Source organism: Rousettus aegyptiacus, unplaced genomic scaffold (assembly GCF_014176215.1).
Source record: "Rousettus aegyptiacus isolate mRouAeg1 unplaced genomic scaffold, mRouAeg1.p scaffold_m13_p_2, whole genome shotgun sequence".
NCBI lineage: Eukaryota > Metazoa > Chordata > Mammalia > Chiroptera > Pteropodidae > Rousettus > Rousettus aegyptiacus.
Window position 1 is genome coordinate 18,169,625 of NW_023416295.1, and position 21,996 is coordinate 18,191,620.

Below are 21,996 nucleotides of genomic sequence, written 5' to 3' on the forward strand. Positions count from 1 at the left end.
GATATATTACATTATTATTTAATTGAATCGTGACAAAAACCCTTTGATGCACATATTATTCTTCTCAGTTTACAGAGATGGAAACAGAAGTAATTTGCCCAGGTGTGTACAAAAGTAATAAGCAGTAGACTTGTGTTTCAAATACAGATTAGGTTTCAAAATAATTCATACTCTAAAACAGCTTCTGCCACGCTACAGTATGTTACAGTATGTTAATAGATGCTACATGCTATAGTATGTTAATAGATGTTATGCTGAAAAAAAAAAGAATTGTTATACTTAATTTATGCGAGGACGAGTTGTGAAAGTTCTAATTAAAAACTAAGATATCCTTTTGCTCACTTAACAAAAGTTTCTAAAGACCTAAAAGAAGATAAATAGGAAAATGTATAAAACTCATTCAGAACTTATAAGAAAGCAGTCATTTTCATAGCTATATTGGTAGCATATGCTAAGCTTTGAAAAGTCTTTCTTGTATAACATTATTATTAACATTAACATATTATTAATAAAAATAAAATTAAATAATTAAAAATAATGTAACTTAAATTATTAATTGAAATTGAAAGCTATTTTAAGGGAAACATGTAAATTTTAGCTAAAGTTTTTTTCTTAAAATAAGCTCTGAATAATTGTTGCTAAATCAGTTGTTGCCTGGGTAAATAATCTAGAAATTTTAATATGTATAGGCTTTTTATATGTTCCTTTAGTAGATTTAAAAATGTTATTTAAGTATGAAAATAATATGAATATTTCCCAACATATAACAGGTATCTGTTTCTTTTTTCCTTTAGTAACATTTGAATAAGTTATGAATTTTTTTGAAAATTTTATTGTATGTACTGTAATGTTTATATAGTTTTCCTAATATCTCCTTTGTTGCTACCATTTAAGGAAAGAAATATCTGTGTCTTCTTGATAATATCTTTACAATACTTTAATACATGATTTCCAACAGAAAAATAAATCTATTTATATATGGAAGCATAATACTCTAGATAGGATTTTTTTCATTTAAAGGAGTATGTCTATACTCCAACTCAAAAGAGATCAAGAATTAAATCAGGCAGTAACAGGATGGAAGGAATAAGTTAACATTCTCTTTTCTTTCTTAATTTTCTCCACACTTTCTTAAAATACTTTCAATGGTGGTGTTTTTTACACTTTTCCTTCATGACCTATGAGTACATAGGACAAGACACAAAGTGAGTGATAGATTTTTAATATATAAAAATTGGAAAAAAATTGTAATTGCAAACTCTAAATTTAATTCTTCAAGGAGCCATTAAAGCAACAGATTTGAACTACAGTGGATGCTGTATGTTTCTTTTTTCCCGTCAACAATGAAAAATAAATTCTACGCATATATTACCTTTTAAAACTATTCAAATCTATATGAAATTCTTCCATTCTGCTTCTCTTTAATATATTGGCACAATGAAAGTTTCATATGTATAATCACCAGTCTCAATAAAGCAATTTCTTTCTCCTAACTGTGACTGATGTGATTATAAAATGTATGTAGTTAATTGTGTAACAGCTCTTACTTCCCTTAGAGTAAAACATATTTCAGAGGTAGAAGGAAATTATACTATAATATGTAGTTATTTTCTTTACAAAAACTAACACATTGACTATTTTAGTAACCAACTGATTGGCTTAAAAAAAGAAGAAAACTACTTTCCCAGTGTTCACAAATTATTTCCTCAATTCAAGAGAAAACAGTTCAAAACCTAAGTATTAAGTTTAAAGTATAATCTCATATTAAATCAACCTTATAGAAGGGATTTTATAATGTTAAAAATATACAGAGAAATTAATATGGCATATCAGGAAGCCAGGTATCTAACTGGCTTGAGAAGCAACGCTATACAATTGTCTAAAGAAGACTAGTTTATACAGGCATGTTTCAGGAAGAAATATGCAATGCCACACAGAGTGAACTATTGAATGACAGTACAGGATGATGCTAAGGTAGTCCATAAAGACCACTTTAGAAAGGCACCCAGAATCTCCATCATATCCCCCATCTACAACCAAAATAAACATTTAACTTAAGCAAATTTGTTCTGCAAACGAAACTTCAAAATGAGTTCCTTGTGCCCTTAGAAACCAGAAAACTGAGCACCGCTTTTTGAAAAGATAAACAAAATTGACAAACCTTTAGCTAGAAAAAGAAAAAAAGAGAAGACTCAAATAAATACAATCAAAAATGAAAGATTACGATCAAGAGCACAGAAATATATAAGATCATAAGAGATTACTATGAACAAATATATACCAACAAATTGGATGATCTAGAAGAAATGAATAAATTCCAAGAAATATACAACCTACCAAGACTGAATTATAAAAAAAAAAAAAAAAGACAAATATAAGTAAGAACGAATCAGTAATCAAAAACCTCTCAACACAGAAAAGTCCAGGACCAAATGGTTTCACCGGTAAATGCTACCAAACATTTAAAGAATTAATGGCAATCCTTCTCAAACTCTTCCAAATAATCAGAGGATGGAACACTCCCAAACACATTTTACAGGCCCAGTATTACCCTAATAGCAAAACCAGAACAGGGCACTACAAGAAAACTATAGGCCACTATCCTTCATGAATACAGATGCAAAAATTCTGAGTGAAATATTAGCAAATTGAATTCAACAGTTCGCTAAAAGGATCATACACTATGATCAAGTAGGATTTATCCCTGGGATATAAGGATGGTTCAACATAAGGAAATCAATAAATGTGATATCACAGTGATAAAATGAAAGATAAAAAGCATTTGATTAGTCTACAGCCATGCCACCCTGAACACACCAGATCCTGTTTGATCTCAGAAGCTGAGCAGGGTTGGGCCTGGTTAGTACTTGGATGGGAGACTACCTAGGAAGACTAGGTGCTGTAGGTGCAAAGAGAGGCAAAAAAAAAACCTGACAAAGTTCTATAAAAATCTTCCACAAATTGTGTACATAAGAAATATACCTCAACATAATAAAGGCCATATACAGAAAATGCAATGCTAACATCATACTAAACAGTGAAAGGTTGAAAGCTTTTCCTCTAAGATCAGGAACAAGAAAAGGGCGCCCAGTCTCACCACTCTTATGCAACACAGTACTGGAAGTCCTATTAGAGCAATCAGGCAAGGTAAATGAAAGGCAACCAAACCAGAAAGAAAGAAGAAAAACTGTCTTTACTTGCATTTGATTAAAAATCCTAAAGGTTCAATAACAACAACAAAAAAAATGTTAGAACTATTCAACAAATTAAGTTATAGGATAAAAAAATCAATATACAGAAATCTATTGTGTTTCTGTACACTAATAATGAAATATCTGAAAAACAAAGAAGACAATCCCATTCATGATAGCATCAAAAACAATAAAATACTTAGAAATTTAACCAAGAAGTGAAAGAACTCTATAATGAAAACTATGACATTGATGAAAGAAACTGAAGACAAAAATGGAAAGATATCCTATATTCATGGACCAGATTAATATTGTTAAAATGTCCACACTGTCAAAAGTCATCTGTGGAGGAGAGACTATTCCATGACATAACCACTGCCTGACCACTGCTGGCCCCAGCACTTATATCCTGGCCAAAATAGAGACTACTTTCTGAAAATCCCCTCAAAGATTGTCCAATCCATGATTTCCTTATTTTCCACAGCATGGTTTTTGCTGTTTCCTAGAATAGACTGTTGCCCTAACCTGGTTACAAACACGTAAGACATTTATTTTACCCCTTTGTACATGCCATGCAGCACAGATGATATCCATGCCTTCTCGCTGCTGCCAGGGATGGGTCCCATATGTAAGTTCCCTTAATAAACTCTTAATGTTTATTACTCTTAATGGAGGTTGGGGCTTTTTTCTACAGTCTCTTGGCCCTGTGAACCCTTATATAACACCATATATAGATAGATTCAGTGCAATCCCTATCAAAATTCCAATGGCATTTTTTACAGAGAAGGAAAAAAAATCTAAAATTTATATAGAACCACAAAAGAACACAAATAGCTAAAGCAATCCTAAGAAAGAAGAACAAGGCTAGGGGCATCACATTCCTCATTTAAAACTATACTACAAAGCTAAATCAAAATGGTATGGCATCAACATAAAATTGACACATTGACAAATGGAACAGAACAGGGAGCCCAGAAATAAACTCCTGCACATAAAGTCACAAAAGAGCCAAGAATACTCAATGGTTCAATAAACGGTTTTGAGAAAACTGGATTACCACACAAAAGAAAATAAAATTGGACTCCTATCTTATACGAGCCACAAAAATGAAGTCAAAATGGATTAAAACTTAAACAAAAGACCTAAAACTACAAAACTCTTAGAAAAAAAAAAACATAAGAGAAAAAGCTGCATGATATTGGTATTATCAATGAGTTTTTTATATGACACCAAAAGCACAAGCAACGAAAGAAAAATACAACTGGGACTATATCAAACTAAAATTCTTCTGCACAACAAAAAAAATCAAGAAAATGAAAAGCAACCTATAAAATAATAGAAAATATTTGCAATCCACATATCTAATAAATGGTAAATATCTAAATATATATTTAAAAACTCATATAATAACAAAAAAAATCTATAATATGGAAAGAGGAACTGAGTAGACATTTGTCCAAAAAAGACTGAAAATGACCAATAGGTATGTGAAAAAAAATTAAACATGGATAAGCACCAGGGGAATGCAAATCAGAGCTACAATGAGATATCACCTGACACCAAGACAAGAGATAACAAGTATTGGCGAGAATGGGGAGAAAAGAGAACCTTTGTCCACTGTTGGGAGGAATGTAAATTTGTGCAGACACTATGAAAACAGCATGGAGGTCTCTCAGAAACTTAAAAATAGGGCTACTATATGATCAATCCAACAATTCCACTTTTAGATATATTTCTAAAAGTAATGAAAACTGGACCTCAAAGAGGTAGTTGCACACCTGTCCACCGAAGCATTATTCATAATATCCAAGATATGAAAACGACCTAAGTGTCTGTCGACAGATTAATGCATGAACAAGATATGGCGCGCACGTGCATGCACTCACACACACATACATACACACACACACACACACACACACACAATGGAATGGAATATTATTCAAGTATGAGAAAAAATATCCTACTGTTTGTGACAATATAGATGAGCCTTTAGGGTATTATGCTAAATGAAGTCAAGTCAGACAGAGAAAGACAGATACTGTATGATACCATTTACATGTGGAATCTAAAAAAACAAACTTATAGAAACAGATGGGAAAATGAGGGTTACCAGGGGCAGGAGGTTTGAGGAATTGAGGAGATGTTGGTCAAAGGATATGAACTTGCAGGAAAAGAAAAAAAATTAAAAGAAGAAATAGTAAAAATGGTTAGTTGCTGAATGAAGGGAGAAAGAATTCACTTTATCCTTTACTTTAGCTTTTTTGTAAGGCCTACATTTTTCTATGATGCAGGTACTATATTTAACATTTTAATGTAAAACCAAAAAAGAACATACTATGAATAATTAATAAGGTATTTTTCCTATATTTTAGTAGCTTTTTGTCACATAAAAAGCCAACATTGCATTACTAATGTAAAGTCTTACAAGTCATAAGCACTTAGTGAATGAATGAACAAACCATTTCTAAGTATGACTTACTACCTATGCCATTGGAAGATGAAAACAGTCCTAATGACAATCCCTATCATCATACTCCAAATCCTTAACTCTTATTTTTTTTTTTTTTATTGTTCTGAGTGCTTTATTTGCTCAATGAGCTAATAACCTCTCTGGATATAAGCAATGATTATTCAAATTAGAACAAGCACTATTTACTGACAGCAACGGTCATCCACCGCCACTGCCTGAATTTGGCCAAGACTCAAATTAAAGGCAGCTGGAGGAGTGGAAAAGCTTTACGGTGGCAAAAGGGAAGATCTGTCCTGATAGGAGGTTGTCGGCATGAAGAGAAGCTGGAGACAGGCTGACTAGAAAAGGGGATCTACCATAAATACCACAAATCCATAAATTAACAGTGATAATAGAGGAACAGTAAAATACTAATCCGAATATCACAAAATAAGTGATTATCAAAGCCTTAGTATATAACCTAACTGTTTAGTATGTATTTTATTCAAATATTATATACAATAGTAAACGCCAGTGCATGTCTTTGAGAAGAAATTATGTTATTAATATTTGCTAAATAAATGATTTTTAATATTTGAATTCATAAAAATCTTGTTCTTATAGAATTACTACTACTAAAAGCTATTATAATTGTAAATGTGTTCATTTTTAAATAAATGCCAGATATTTTGGAACTCAAACAACTACTTCATGAAAAAATTCATTACCTCAACTAGACTTTTATGCAATTTTCATAACAAGAAGCTAAAACCCCTCGCAGGTTTTATGTACTTTTCCTCATTTTTGAACTCTTCGTCTCACCAGACATTTTTAATATTTTTTCTTTAATCATTACCAAAGATTTTAACTATCAGTCTGATTGCAAAGGGACTCAGATATAAGGAGATTCTTAAATGGGACATAATTCTTTCCATTCTACTTTTGAAGAAGACTAAGAAAAGTGTGAAGTTACAGTAGGAGATAGGAAATAAGGGCTAAACTAGGAGTTACTTCTTTTAGACAGAGGTAATTTTTGGCAGAAATGTGAGCAGGTGAGCAGACATGGCCACGATTAAGTTGAAGTATGTGGCAGAATGATTCATTGAGCTGTTTCTGCCACTAAATAGTTTGTGTCCCTCAATTAGTTACATAACATTTAAGGGCATCCATCTGCCATCTATAAACCAAGGGGCTCAGAATATATAACTTCTAAATTCCTTTTCCAGTAAAATAATGATACTCTATGAGTCCATGGATCTGAAGATCTGAGAGTTAATTATGAATTAACAGAAACAAAAATAAATACCATACCTTTGTATTATTTTTTATCTTTGTTTTAGATTTGTTTTGTTCCTTGGCTTCATGAAGACCTTTCTGAGGAGGACCTTCCGGTGTGTTTTCCTTTTCACAACTTGGAACAACTACAAGATAATAACATTTATTTTTAATATTTATACTGCTTCTCTATAAGAAATATAATAACCAAAATATGAAAGCCAAAGTCATGATACCTTTATTTTTAAACTAATAACAGTAGCATCATACCAAAACATTGTAAGTGAAGTTTCAAATTCATTTTCCAAAAATACAGGACAGCATTACTGCTAGGTTAGTGAAATGGCATGACGAGCCAGTTAGAAAGCACAGGAGCCAATCTCCACTTACACCATATCCAAATTCCTGTTATCATAGGGTTTAGTGTTTATAAACAAAGTTGAAGAGGATAGAATGGTAAGCAATGACAAAATTTCCCAACTGGAAGTGGATAATAAGCAAGATATTTTTAAAAGAATATTATATTAATAAAATATTATTCTCTCAGTTTCTCGATGTTGAGATAAACAAAAAACACAGAGTAGTATTCCAATATAGTTGTAACATTGGTCTCCAAACTCCCCTGGATATAAAGAGCAGTCCTAATGCAGTCATCTGAGGGAAAACTAAAAGAGATAGAAAAAATCTTTTTCCCATTTTTCCATATACATAAACATGTTTAAAGATATATAATTTCCCTTGTATTTCTAAACAGCAAGCTGATTTCAAATAACTAATAAAGTTATAATCATTAACTCATAAGCTAAATAACGTGACATTCTAAAGAGTAAATCTATATCTGCAATAGAGAAAAGATGATGAACACAAAAATATTGGGTTGGTTTCAATGTCAAGGCTCTCAAAGAATCCTGAGGTTATAAAGGTGAGGAGACACATGGCAGGTATTTAGTTTCGTTATTGATCCAATTAATTTTTTCTATTACCTATTCTGGACAAAAGAGAAAATCCTCAACATAACCCCGACAATAACATAAAAACAGAATGTTGCGTAATTTAGTTCCCATGGAAATACTTAAAAGATTTCAAACACCTGGGTATTCAGACTGCCTGTCTTCCCTCAATGATGCTGTAAGTTAGAGCCCCACTGTATCTGGGAAATCAAACTGTGGGGGGAAAGCAACAATCAGACCTCAGTTAGATAAAGGAAAATGTTTCACTTCAAACTTCTTATTGTATTTCCTCTTCAACGACCAAGGGTGACAAACTAATGATGATAATAATTTAAAATAATAATAATTAGTATTTATGTCTCATTGATCTTTTACACTATAAGACACCAGTATAAACAACTTATGCTTACTATTTTATAAAATCCTGTCAATAATCCTGTGAAGGTCATTACCTTTTGTCCCCTTTTATATATGAGGGGAATCTGTACAGTAATGTCTACAAGGATTCCAGCAGATAGTTTTAGGAATACGAGCATATCTCAGGTATTATGCAAAACATTACTACATCAATTCATAAAAGTAGTAAAATAAAAAGCAAGAAAAAAATGGTATGGATAAAAAACGAAAGTTGAAAACCAAAAAATATTTGATTTATGATATATAGTTGTACCATAAGCAAAATGAAATTATAATAATTCACACTTTAATAATATTTTAGGAAAAAAAATATTTGGAACCAAAACAAGAGACTAAACATTGATGAATGAATGTGGAATTAGCAGAGAAATAACACTTCTTAATTATTTCTCAATGTAGCAAGAACAACTAAACCTGATTTATGCTCTCCATTAGACAAACGTCAGTTACTTACACAAAGATTTATAGAACAAATGAGAGGCTCTAACATTAAAGTCTGCATTACATTCGTGGTTAAGTGCATATAAATCTCAAATTCATATAACACTTCTTAATGTTTAGCAATATACTAGCAAAGTCCTTGCTCTATCACAGCATCCTCATGCTTATCATCTCATGCATATCAGTAATGACAAGGTCTATAGTTCTAACGGTCGCTATGCAGTTTTCCAATGTTACTTGGGCACAATCAACATCTTAAGGAAGGTACAATAGAGAAATAAAGCAAATATCAAATAAACAAACAAACAAAAACACATTTTCGCTTACAAAAACTGTATTAATTGTACCTCCAGTGCTAAATTTCACTCATTCAACCATTCCTTCATGCATGTGCACATTCAACCAATGTTAACTAAACATGTTCAGGCCCCTGTTAAATGTCAGAAATGTATGAATATGTTCAATTAACAAATACATCCTTAAGTACCTACATTGTGCCAGTCCCAAACTTCCTTGCAAACAGCTGAAAAGAGAATTATTTTGTGGGAGGAAAAGAGGTTTTGAAGAAATTATCCAATATGTAGACCAGAGATACAAATAGAAAATATCTAAGAGATTAGGACACATGTAAGCTAAAATGAGATAAAGCACATATCTAACAGGAATTCAGAAAAAGTTAACAGAGGCAAAGGGGAAGATGTTATTTTTAAAATGACAGGATCTCTTTCTAAACTAGACCATATACCACAGGGTAGGGGGGAGGAGGGAGGAAGACGGGTAAAAGGGGTCAAATATGTGGTGACTGAAAGAAATCTAACTATGGGAGCTGAACACACGATGTTAATATATATATGCCTTACTGTTAAAATGTATAGCTGAAACTTATCAGATTTTATTAACCATAAAAAATAAATAAAAATAACAATAAAACAGTAAAAAAAAAATCAAATGGATTGGTAGTAATTGATTTAGCAGAATTAAGAAAAGTAAAACCTTAGAAGTAGGGAAAGGCAAGAAGCAAGTTGCTTCACACTACAGAACTGCAGAAAGACTGGAATTAGAGGTGCCAGATAGTCCTAAAATCAGGGTATAGGTGAGGTTAAAATAAGATTAGTTGAAAGTCTATGAATAAATAAATAAGAGGCAATTATCAACTTCGGGAGAAGAGCAAATTATACCAGGAAGATAATACTCATGGCTTAGCTGTCCATATTTACATGGACATAATAATGCAAACATAGAATATTAACCTAGCAGTTATGTGCACAGTCAAAAGGAGAGTAGTTTGAAAGATCTGAATATTCACCTTCCATAGTAGAAAGTCAAGATACAACATCCAAGACTGAAAATCGAAAATTAGTTGTGTAAACTTTTTTTTTGGGGGGGGGGCAGGGGGAAGGAACAAATATATAGTTAAATACTAAAAGAAATATCTAAAAAAAAATTAAAATAGCTGCTCCTGGGGAGTGCAAAAATTGGATACATATGTAGGAAGAAGAGACTCTTGTTCTCATAGTACACCTTGTAGAATTCTAACTTTTCCTACTCTGATATATTTGACTTAGATAAGAAGTAATATTTTAAAAGTAAAGACAATATCGACACTCGTACATGGGTTATTTTGAGAATTGAGAATAAAGTGTGAAATTCTAATACCAGAAAAAAATATAAAATGAAGAATAAAATAAACTAGATCATATATTCCATACGGTCATACAAAACTAGCATCTAGTAATGCAATTTTGAACAGCGACAAAATGCCCAACTTAAAAAGCATAAATTAAACTAAAAACCTTAAAAATAATTTATTCTACTACATATGGTATCTATTTCTTCTGTGAAGCTCTAAAGTGAGCTTTCAGTTTTTCACCTCATCAAACATTTCCAATTTCTAGCTGTTCATCTTGAATTCATAATTTCCTATTATAAATTATAAGCTATATTAAAATATAATTGTATGTATCTTTATAACCTGCTTTGGAAATAGACACTACTATATTCAATTGTCTATTATTCTACACACCATACAAGAATAAATGTAGAATTTAAAAACATTTTCAGTTGAGAAAGTTCAGTTCTAAAGCATTAATAATAGTCTCTGGGTGGCAGCAACTATGGTTAACATTTTAAATACATTTAGTAATTTTAAAATTAGCATGCCACTTTAATTATTTGAAAAATGTGATGTTTAAAATTCTTTGATTACTTCTATTGAGTCCTACTTTTGTCTCGTTCCCTAAGAATGAATTAAATATTAATTAGTCTTTTCCCCAAAGTTCAGAGTAAATGACAATTAATTCATTGTTCCTTAATTATACAATAAATAAGATTTTAATCTGAAAAATCTCTACTGCCAAACCCATCTCTGCCCAGAATAAATGACTGGATGAATATATGAATGACAGAAAAAGAGACAGTTAAAAAAAAATGTTTAAATTAAACTAAAAGAAGTAAGTAAAGAGGGAGGACATTAAATATATGAAAATTATTGTGATGGACAACAGACTTTATGAAAAACAGCTACTTAACTAATAAAGTCGACTTCTTTTTAAGTTACAGTCCTGGCTAAGTAAGGCTCCAAGTTGATCAGACAATCAGAGTGATGACAGATGCTGAGATCACACAGCCAAAACTGACACCAGAAGCTTAGGAAAAGACACTGCACATTCCATATCTAAATCTAGAGCGCACGTCTACGAGGAACATAAAACTTAGTACAGAATTTAAGAAATTAGTTTTATTCAGGTAACTAGGATTAATCAGCTAAAAGAACTTATTTCTTCATGTTGGATGGTAATGTATTCATTTTGAACAAAAGCCACTTCGAAATACCACAGATCAAAATATAATTACAAACTTCATCTTCAAAGTAATTTATAAATGTCAGTCTAAAAAAAAATGTATGTGTTCATTTTTTAATTGTATTACATACTAGGAAATTATTTCATAAAGGAGTAATCTATAAACCATCAGTTTATTTTAATAGAGATGTCAAGGATAAACACATAAAATTGTAAATTATTAGTGTAGAATGTAGCATTAGAGGGTAACTAATGAAAGCATCAACCCAATCCATAAAGTTCCTCAACCTTTAAGCCTTTTCTATATTCTTTTTCACAATCTTTTGTCATTTGGGGAGCTAGAGTTTCTAAGATTATGATAGTTTCATACCATCCTTTTATATTTATATCTGATTATATTCTTATACTACATAATTGTTTTTATTTATTAACAATATATTAACATTATAACATGAGCATTTTCTTATGTATGATTTTTAAAGACTTTCTAGTATTGTATGATCAACTATATTTAAACATTCACTTGTGGTTAAAGAAAAAGATTGCTTCCTGGTGGAACTGAAAATTGGTACAGCCACTATGGTAAACAATATGGAGGTTCTTCAAAAAACTAAGAATTGATCAACCATATGATACATACAATCCTTCTACTGGGTATTTACCCCAAAGACTTGAAAACATACATCCAAAAAATATTTGCACATTGATATTCATAGCAGCATTATTCACGGTGGCCAGGACATGGAAGCAACACAATTGCTCTATGACAGATGATTGGATAAAGAAGCTGTGGTACATATATACAATGGAATATTACTCAGCCATAAGAAGAGATGAAATACTGCTATTTGCAACAACATGGATGGACCTCGAGATAATCATGGTAAGCAAAATAAGCCAGACAGAAAAAACTGAAAACCACGTACCACTTTTATGTGGGATATAAACCTAAAAGCAACAAACAGGACAAACAAATAGAGACTCATAGATAAGGACAACAGACTAATGGATACCAGAGGGTGGGGGGTAGGGGGAGCAGGGAGGTAGGTGGGGTAAAAGGAGTCAAATACGTAGTGACAGAAAGAAATCTAACTGTGGGCAGTGAAGACACAATGCAATATGTGTGTGTGTGTGTGTGTGTGTGTGTGTGTGTGTGTGTATGCCTTACTGTTGAATTGTACACTTAAAACTTACTGGATTTTGTTAACCGTAATAAAAATAAATAAAATAACATTTCATAACACACACAAAAAAGATTGCTTGCATTGTTTTGTCACTATAGATAGGACCGCATTGAACATCCCCTGTGCATAATCTCTTTAAAGGCATCACTGAGTATAACTGATAGTTCTTTAACATAAAATGTTAAAAAAGGAAGTACTGAATCAAGGCTAAGAAAAAATTTTCAAACATAAGAATGCTACATATTTCTTTTAAACCTTAATTAGAGAACATAATGAATAGTCATCTGCAAATAAGATATTATGCTTATTAAGGAAATTCACCATTTTTCAGTCTTTCTATATTTTAGAGTTTCCCATCATTCTTTTTTAAATTAACTTTATTGAAGTATTATTTACATACAATAAAATCCACACATTTTAAGTACAGAGTTGGGGAAGTTTTGACAAAGCTAAATAGGCATATAACCACCACCAAAATCAAGGTACAGAACATCTGTACCACCCTATAATTATTTTCTTAGCTTTTACATGCCTTATAAACATTACCTAATTTTTATCAGTCACTTTCTTTTAAGGAAATTAGGAAGAGAAAAACCCAATCTTTAAATTAACTGGAATTCAACATTTCCAAATCTCTATATTCAATTCTGTAGATTTGAGTTTCCTTCTGGCATACTTCTTTCAGCCCAAAGAAAATCCTTTAGTATTTCTTGTACTTCAAAATGGCTTGCAACAAAAGCTCTCAGCTTTCATTTACATTAAAATGTCTGCATTTCACCCTAATTTTTGAAGGATATTTTTACTGTACGTAAAATTCTGATTAAAATTTTCCCACATTTTAAAAATAACATTTCATTGTTTCCAGCTTCCATTATTTCTGACATGAAACTAGCTTTTATTTGTATTATTGTTCCCCTGTATGGTTTTTCTCTTGGCACTTTCAAAATTTTCTCTTAAATTTTCAACAGTTTGAATATAAATATGACTTTCTTCATGTTTACAGTTAGTTGCCTTTTTCAGGGTGTGTAAGTTGACGTTTTACATCAATTTCTGAAAATTTTAGGTTATCTTTTGTTTAAATATTTTTATGCTCCATTCTCATTCTTTTTTCCTTGGGGACACTAATTACATGTATGTTAAGTCAGCAAATTTTCCTTCTTTTTTTTTTTCTATTTATTCTTTAGAATAGATTATTTTTATTGATCTCTTAAAATTTGCTGATATTTCTGTCATCTCCAATCTGTTGTGAAATATAAAATTTTCATTTTAATTAGTTTTGTGTTTAGTATTAGAATTTCTATTTCCTTTATTTATTTTTTTTTTGTTTCCATTTATGTGCCAAGATTTCTTGTCTCTTCGCTTATCATTGTTATATTTTCTTCTAAGTCCTTAATCATACTGAAAATAGTCTGGACCTTATCAGTGTAGTCTTCTAGTGATTGTCTTATTGTAGATCATTTTTCCTGTTTCTATAATGTTTTTAGAAAATTTTAATTATATAGATGACAGATTATAAAGACTCTGAACAACTGTCTTCCTCTGAAAGGTATAGATTTTTGTTCTGGCAGATAGTTTAATTTTTTGATGATCAATTCGAATGTTGAGGTTTAATTATATGCTTTGTTAGGGTGGATCCATAGAAAGCCATAAATATTTCCCAAAGTTCTCTAATTGGACAAAATCTAAACTCTCTTTCCTCTAGGAATTCTCCGTAAGCTTTGTTTTTGGTTTTATTTGATGAATACAGGATTATGAATGTTAACATGGTGTTACCAAGGTGATAAAGAGGTCTCTCCATCTAGGTGTGGCCAGAGCTCCAACGTCTCCCATCACTGCTTGGTCTCTACGTTCCCTGGTCTCCTCTAGTCCTGTAGAATCTACTCTCCCTCCCTTTGTGACAAGTCTCAGTCTTGCATGTGTAGGCCAGCTATCAATTAAGGACTGACTCACAGTAAACTGCCTCACAAACTGGGCCACTGTTCACTGTAGCATCCTCTTACCTGGTGCCTTTTCCTATAGATTCCAGCTGCTTCAACAACTTGCCCTTTCAGTTCATGCCAGAATGCCATGCTCCTCTTGGTCTCCATCTCCATGGAAAATTGGCAAATTCCCCAGGCACAAAGCCATGGTGATGATGGAGCTCGACTTATAAATTCTCCTTCTGTCACTTTCTTTCTGTAACTTGTGCTGTTTTCCAGTGTCTAAAAGTAGTTGCCTCATATATATAGTCAGTTTTAGAGTTATTTATGGGGAGAAGGCTAGTCTGCTACCAGGTACTTGCGTCATAGCCAGAAGCAGAAATCCTCCTATTATGGTTTACTCATATTTTTCTCTAAAATTAATCTATACAGCATCATATCTATATTTCTTCTTAGTCTTTTCATTACCATTTTAACTTATGAAATAGTTATAACACTATTCATTCACTTTTAAATATCTCTACAATTTTGAGCTCTTATAAGGTTGAGAAATCACCAACCGATATTAGAGTTTTATCACATTCTACTTTTACCTCTAATTTCAGGAGAATGGTAACTTTGCTGTGGTTCCATATGCCTTGAAGTTGCTGAATGTCTAGAAATCTAAAAAATAAAGTCCAAAAGTTATGGGGTTATATGTTAAATGACTCAAAAAGGGCTTAAAAATGTAATGTTTAAATATTGATTACAAAATATAAAAATATTCATCTGTATTAGATTAATTCTTATGTATCTAAAAATTTTAAACATGAATGGCAACAAAAGAAAAACATGCATTTAAGTGTAAATTCAATTACACAAACCAATTATTAAGCATTCATTATGGGTAAGCATCTGAAACATTTATTTTACAGCATAGTTTCTGGACTCAATACTCATTGCACGCTTCGAATGATAATTATTCGTATCTCCGCTTCGAGAGAGGTTTCTTTTCTATTGATATTGTTTCACAACAACTTAATTCATCTTTACGTCCATAAAAGATGAGGTATTAGTTGGGAAGTAAAATATGAAGAAACTGCTGTTTTTCCTAAAACTCTTAGCTCATTTCCCACCCACAGACATTCCTTGTTTTATTAAACATGCCTTATGATTAAGACCATTTGTTAGTTCAATGGCATACTATTTACCTATATTTCTTAAACAATAAACTAAAATTTCAACCTAAAAAAGATATCTCATCTCTCATTGTAGATGATTATTCCAATGCAAAATACCATCTGTTTAATTATATACAGATATATACATTTTTCTACTTTCACTGAGTACTAACATTTCTTATTATTAGAAAACAATAAATAATAAATTATAACCTATAGATTAGTGCTCATGAAATATCTGAGTAAAAAAAGAGTAAAAAATGTATATCTATTCTGGGATGCAAAATGAATTATAAAATTTTTAAATGCTCTTATTTAGAATAGTGTAAAATTTACATAAAATTTGTAAATATAGTACAGAGCATTCCTTTACACCCTGCACCTTATTCTCTGTTAAAATCAGACATTACCACAGCATATCTGTCAAAAAATATATACAGATATTGATACAATATTATTAACAAAGTCCCTATTTTATTCTAATTCTTTAATATTTTCCTTATATCTTTTTTCTGTTCCAAGATCCCATCCAGGACATGACCTTACATTAAGTCATTGTGCACTGAGAAGTACTGGTGAGTAATATGTTGCAGAATGTCCAGAAATTTGGGCTTGTCTTATATTTTCTCGTGACTAGACTGGAGTTATAGATTTGGGAAAGGTAGGCCACAGAGAAGAAGTGTCACTATTAGCACATAACATTGAGGGTACATTTAATCAAAATGATTAAATGCTGATAATTATCAACTTTGATCATCTTCCTTAAGTTGTATTTACCAGATTTCTCCACTGTAGAGTTATTTTTTCCCTGTTTCCACTGTACTTTTTGGAGTCATTAAGTACAGGCAGGATTAAACAATAAGCTCTATCTCCTTGAGAGAAAGTTATGCCATTTGAGATTCTTCTTTGGAAAAGATATTTTTCTTCTCCCTTTTATTCTTTCCTCCTCCATTTATCTACATGATTATGAACTCATAGACATTTATTTCATACTTTGAGTTATAATCCAATACTACATTATTTTCTTGCTCAAAATGTTCCAAATTAGACCATTGGGAGCTCTTTCAGGATGATTCCTGTAATTAATCTGACTCCATTTTTTGATGTTAAACTGCTGATAAACAGCTTTTAAGCCTTATCCCACCCACTTCCCTTTGTGCCCTATATCTGGGCAAGCTAATGAGGCCTGGATGCTCCCTCCTTTGGCGCCAATGGAAAAGTCAAACAATACAAGTCCCTCCTTGCACATGGGAACTCTCGCCCTGGCCTCCAATCCTAACCACAATAAAAACCCCAAGCCAGTCATACTTCCCTCGCTTTACCAGCCGTTTCAAACCTACATGGTAGGCATGTGCTATTCTCCCTAGAGAAGTCAAATATGGAAATAATAAATGTTTTCATACCCTCTTGGTGTATGTATGGCATCATCAGGCTCAACATTCAACTACATTTGGTTGCTGGTCCATCTACTTCTGTAGGTGGCCACAACTATTCCTTCGTTCTCTGACATACTCATTTTTTTTGTTGTTGGGTTCTCTCTCTCACACTCTCTCCTCCCTCCTCTATCTCTCTGTCTGTCTGTCTCCCTCCCTCCTTTTATTGAAGAATAGTATTAGAAATAGATACCTGAGCACGGGATATACCCGCTGTTATTGGAGTACAATCACTTCTAGACCCTCTCAGCCAACAGACCTAGAAAATATATACATATATTTTTCAGAATATCTCCTGAGTTGTAGTCCCATGATCCGAAAAAGATAAAATATAATTTAGTATACATATACATACTACAAATAATTATGTTTTATCATTTTTCAAAGATGAAGCTCTAATTCAGAATTTGGGGCATTTGTAGAAATTAAAATAAATTACAGATTTTTCTATGAGATTTAAATGAATATAAAAGTTGCAATTTTATTATCAATCAAAAGAATTTGGAAACATTTATTAGATTTTTGTTATCTCACATCATACTTTCACTCTTCTATATACAAACTGATTGACATTTGAAAATTCTAAATTCTAGCCCTGTTTCATGCAAGGTATTTGAGAGGTCTATAATCTTTAAAGAGAAATATAATGAGCTTGATGTTCATTAAAATAAGGTTTCTAAGGAAGTGATGATTAGGAATCAGATAGAAAGATACTTCTTACTACTCTAAGCTCACATCCTAAAAGTCTGGTTAGAAATGAATTCTCAGAGTATAACTACATCAGCACAACACTGTAAGACATAATGAAGAAATAAGCATTAAGTGATATAGTTCACACTAGATCATAGAGGAACATTTCATATATGTTATTATCTTTTCACTTATATTTCAATATATCTTCACAATAAATTCCTTCTATAGCTTCATGAAACATTACTCAATTCATGTTAAAAGGCTAACCCATGGCTGTCTATCCATGGTATACCTGATAGAATGCGCCAACAGAAAAAAAAGAATAAAAAAAAAAAAGGGCTGTGTTGGTAATAAATCATTCTTTGTATGGTTTCCCAGAAATGTTCAGCTCATAAAATGGTAACCTTAGTTTGTTTTCCAAAGACAGAGCTGATAGTACTGAGATTATATTCTCTGTCTTAAAGAATATGCTAATTGATCCTAGGGTTAGACTGATGTAAGGGATAACTGATAGTCATTTTGGTCACTCAGAAACTTAGGTTTAGTGACTCATGAGTCCCATCTTTCATTATAGATATCAGATATTACCATCATTTCTTGTAACGAGGATACTAACAATACTGCATAGGCTCCATCATTCATGTGCACCCATTTTAGATCTTAAACAAAATCTCGTGATGTGAGGAATGGTGTTCGACACACAATTCATCTTGAGAATGGCAGCTGCTACATCTGGTTTGCACTGATAAAATTAAAACGGAGCTAAAAGAGCATCAAATGTCCAGTATTAGCATTGCCCATAGTAAAACCTATGGTGGCAGATGACATCTCCTACTCAAACCTGACTTTCTCAAATCATTGTCAATCTACTGTCTTGAATAGCAGATTTGACAGAGAGAGGAAAGCTACTTATAAATCCTAAGTGTTTTTAGATAACAAGAAATGAACTCTTTAGAATTTCCACATTAGTATTTTCCAAATTGAATATTTTTAGGATGAAATGAAAGCTATTAATAAATACCCTGTGACAACAGGTATAAATTAGGAATTCTAGGACAAATGGGGGTGTAGAGGTACCAATAACATAGATGAGAATAGAAAGATATTCCATCTAACAGAACAAAGAAGCATAAAGCATTCTGTGCCTAAGAGGAAGAAAAAGCAAGAGGGTCAGATTTGAGTGACCTGGTTCACCTGTCAAACTAAAAATCTAAGTGAAGCTAGTTGGAAGCGAAAGACACATAAAGCCATATAGTTCAGGAATACTCTAAGTAGAACCTATACTTGCTCATAGCTTTTCAGGGTACGGTGTTGGGAAATTGATCTCAAAAGAACATCCAGAATCATGTACCTCAATACCAGGAATATGACCAAACCAGTCACACTACACTAGAAAGTAAAGGGCAAAAGGACATCATGTAGATTGCAGGCCTTATGGATACATAAGAGCCCTTGTTCTAGGAACTACCTAGGAAAGAATCAGGAGAAGAGGATGCCATTTGAAGGCAGAAAATTAACACTGATAGTGATGTTTAAGCTAAAAATTAATGTGACATTCAAACACCCTGTGTTAACTCAAAGAGACTGTTTTAAACCAGAAAGATCTGACTAGTCTTTCACAGCAGCTTATGTTTGCTTTTGCCTTCAGCAGGAGTAAGGTTTCAAGGACAAAATAATTCCAAGATAATGAAGATACAGTTCTTAGCACATCTGAAAGTAGTGTGTAAAATTCAATACGTCCTCATAGAAAGAGCAATTTTAATTTTTTAAACGTGCTTTTATTTTAGCTAAATATCAATTATAAGGTGATAAGGAGAATAAGATGGGTAACGAAAGTCTAAACTGGCCCAGTAGCAGATAAGAAGTCAGAACAACCTGAACCTAGCTCACAGTATACCAAGATGTAGAGTTGTACCCCTTGTTGGGAGGTTTGGGGACGACTTAGGTGAAAACTAGAAAGGAAATGAAATTCTGAAGACTTGACATATAATGCCATAAGAATATAGACTATTATCAAACTCATTTTATGAAATATAATTAGTAATACACTGCAGACATTCAAGGATACAAAATTAAAATTCAAGCACAAAGAATCTTAATAAGACAATTCAAGGAAGAATAGAACCATTGTGTAAGTTTTGGCAGACTCTGAAAGTTTGGCTAAAAACAAGACTCTCTAGAAAATAAAAGAATATTAAGCATGGCTGCAGTTTTATATTTTCTAATTATCTGTCATATATTTTTAATGTGGCCCATGAACATGTCTACTTTATCTGTCTCAAATTCTGTGTGAGAGTTTCCTCAATATTGCCCTAACCTAGGCCAATGGAAAGAATGGAATAGGGTATCGGTAGCAAAAAAATGAGTGAAAGCTGAGTCAATAACTAACTATGCCAACTATTCATTTGGGAGTAAACTGTGGGAAGATTTTATTCATTGTCACACAGCAATAGTAAAAGGCAGATTATTGTGGCTACACTTTATGTATGAGATATCTGAGTTCAACATGTTTAAGTAGGGTCCATGATTACAGCTGTCGAAGCTGGCATTTAAATCCATCTGTCTGACTGCAATGTCCGATTGTTTCTCCTCTAACTATACTTCAATAATTTCCTATAATTTTTTTAATTTAATAATATTTAAGAACAATCTTTATAGGTTTTTCTAACTATTTCCAAAGGAATCTTTTTTACAACATGAAAATTGGTGAGAACCTTTTTTAATTTATCTTAGAAAACAACCAGTATTTCTACATAAAAAAACAAATTATTAAAAATAATTTTGAGGTAGCTTTAAATCTCTTCACCTGCTCGACTGCTTTGTCTCTTTGTAAGGAGGTCAGCATCTTCTGCTTCAGTAAAGCGTGGTGCTTCTCATGTAACACCCTTATTGTTGGTTCATAAGATGCATAATGTAGCTTCAACCTGTGAAAAATAAAGGGCATTTTAAAGGGTAATTCAGTTAAATCAGTGATTTCCATTTAACATTTGAACCTTTTTTTTTTCTTTTTTGTTTTTTGCATTGGAATTAAAAAATGAATAACCGTATTAAAGGTCAACACGACAGGGCCAAGAAGTGAAAGTATTATATGGCATACAACTTCCCTGCAACCCAGGTAGGAGTTGGAAAGTCACATTTCTCTATATTCAAAATGCACTCAAAAGATTCCTGCTATTTGTTGACAGAAAAAAAAAAAAATCGCAGTTTCTTTAATCAATTCAGAAATAATTTTCAAAAAGACAAGGACTACAGACAACAGATGATTAAACAGAAATAGTGTCATGCACATCAAAATAAACTAAAGAATGGTCTTGAAAACAAGTTTGATTAACCTCATATTAAGAAAATTACCTATAAAATATTTTGATATCTCATAGAAATAATTTGTTCAAGTTATGATCTAAACACCTTTTAAAATCTGTTTTATTTGAAAATGCTTTCAAAATATTCTCCTTACTTTTTTACTGAAGTCTAACCTACATGGAGTAAAAATATACAAATTTTAAATGTTACCATTTAGAGTTTTCATGAATATGCATGCCCAAGGAGTCCAAAGTGTTATCAAAATACAGAGCATTTCAAACATCTCAGGAGATTCTAGAACTTCATAAATAGAGTAGTTTCTCTTTTGAAAGTAGCTCCTATCACTTAGCATAATATTTTTCAGGTTCTTCCAGGGCTGTTGCATAGACCAGAAATTCATCCCGTTTTATTATGAGTAGCATTCCCTTGTATGTATATTCTAAAATGTGTTTATGCAGTATTGTGCTGATGAAGAACTGAGTTGTTTTCAGCCTGGAGCCATTACGAATAAAGTTGTTTTCAACATTCTTATACCAGTCACATAAAATATCTTTTGGTTATGTATCTTCATTTCTCTTAGAAAAACACCTAAAGGAGTTGCTGGGTTATAATTTATACTTACAACCTGCCAACATATGGTGATGATTAGTCTATCTATGGTTTGCCAATTTTACTTTAAATTCTGTCCATTTTATTATATTTTCAAATAACCTATATACAAGTTTATTGTTTTTTTCTTACATTTGTCCCTTTGCTAGTTTATTGGTTATAGACATT

At 32.0% G+C, this 21,996-nt stretch overlaps 1 protein-coding gene and 1 pseudogene across 6 annotated transcripts in view; one reads left to right on the forward strand and one right to left on the reverse strand.

Annotated features, from left to right (window-relative positions):
• The window catches only part of SPAG16 (sperm associated antigen 16), a 695,163-nt gene that overhangs the window by 644,332 nt on the left and 28,835 nt on the right, over positions 1–21,996 (reverse strand). For 5 of the 6 annotated variants that reach the window (XM_016150046.2, XM_016150049.2, XM_016150048.2 and 2 more), the window contains 4 exons: positions 20,723–20,840; positions 17,417–17,482; positions 15,224–15,293; positions 6,955–7,064 (listed from right to left, as the gene is read on the reverse strand). In XM_016150046.2, the coding sequence (XP_016005532.2) occupies positions 6,955–7,064; positions 15,224–15,293; positions 17,417–17,482; positions 20,723–20,840 (364 nt within the window). The remainder of the gene's footprint in view (positions 1–6,954; positions 7,065–15,223; positions 15,294–17,416; positions 17,483–20,722; positions 20,841–21,996) is intronic. The other variant, XM_016150047.2, reaches the window with a different exon arrangement.
• Positions 2,790–2,908, forward strand: LOC118614387 (annotated as a pseudogene).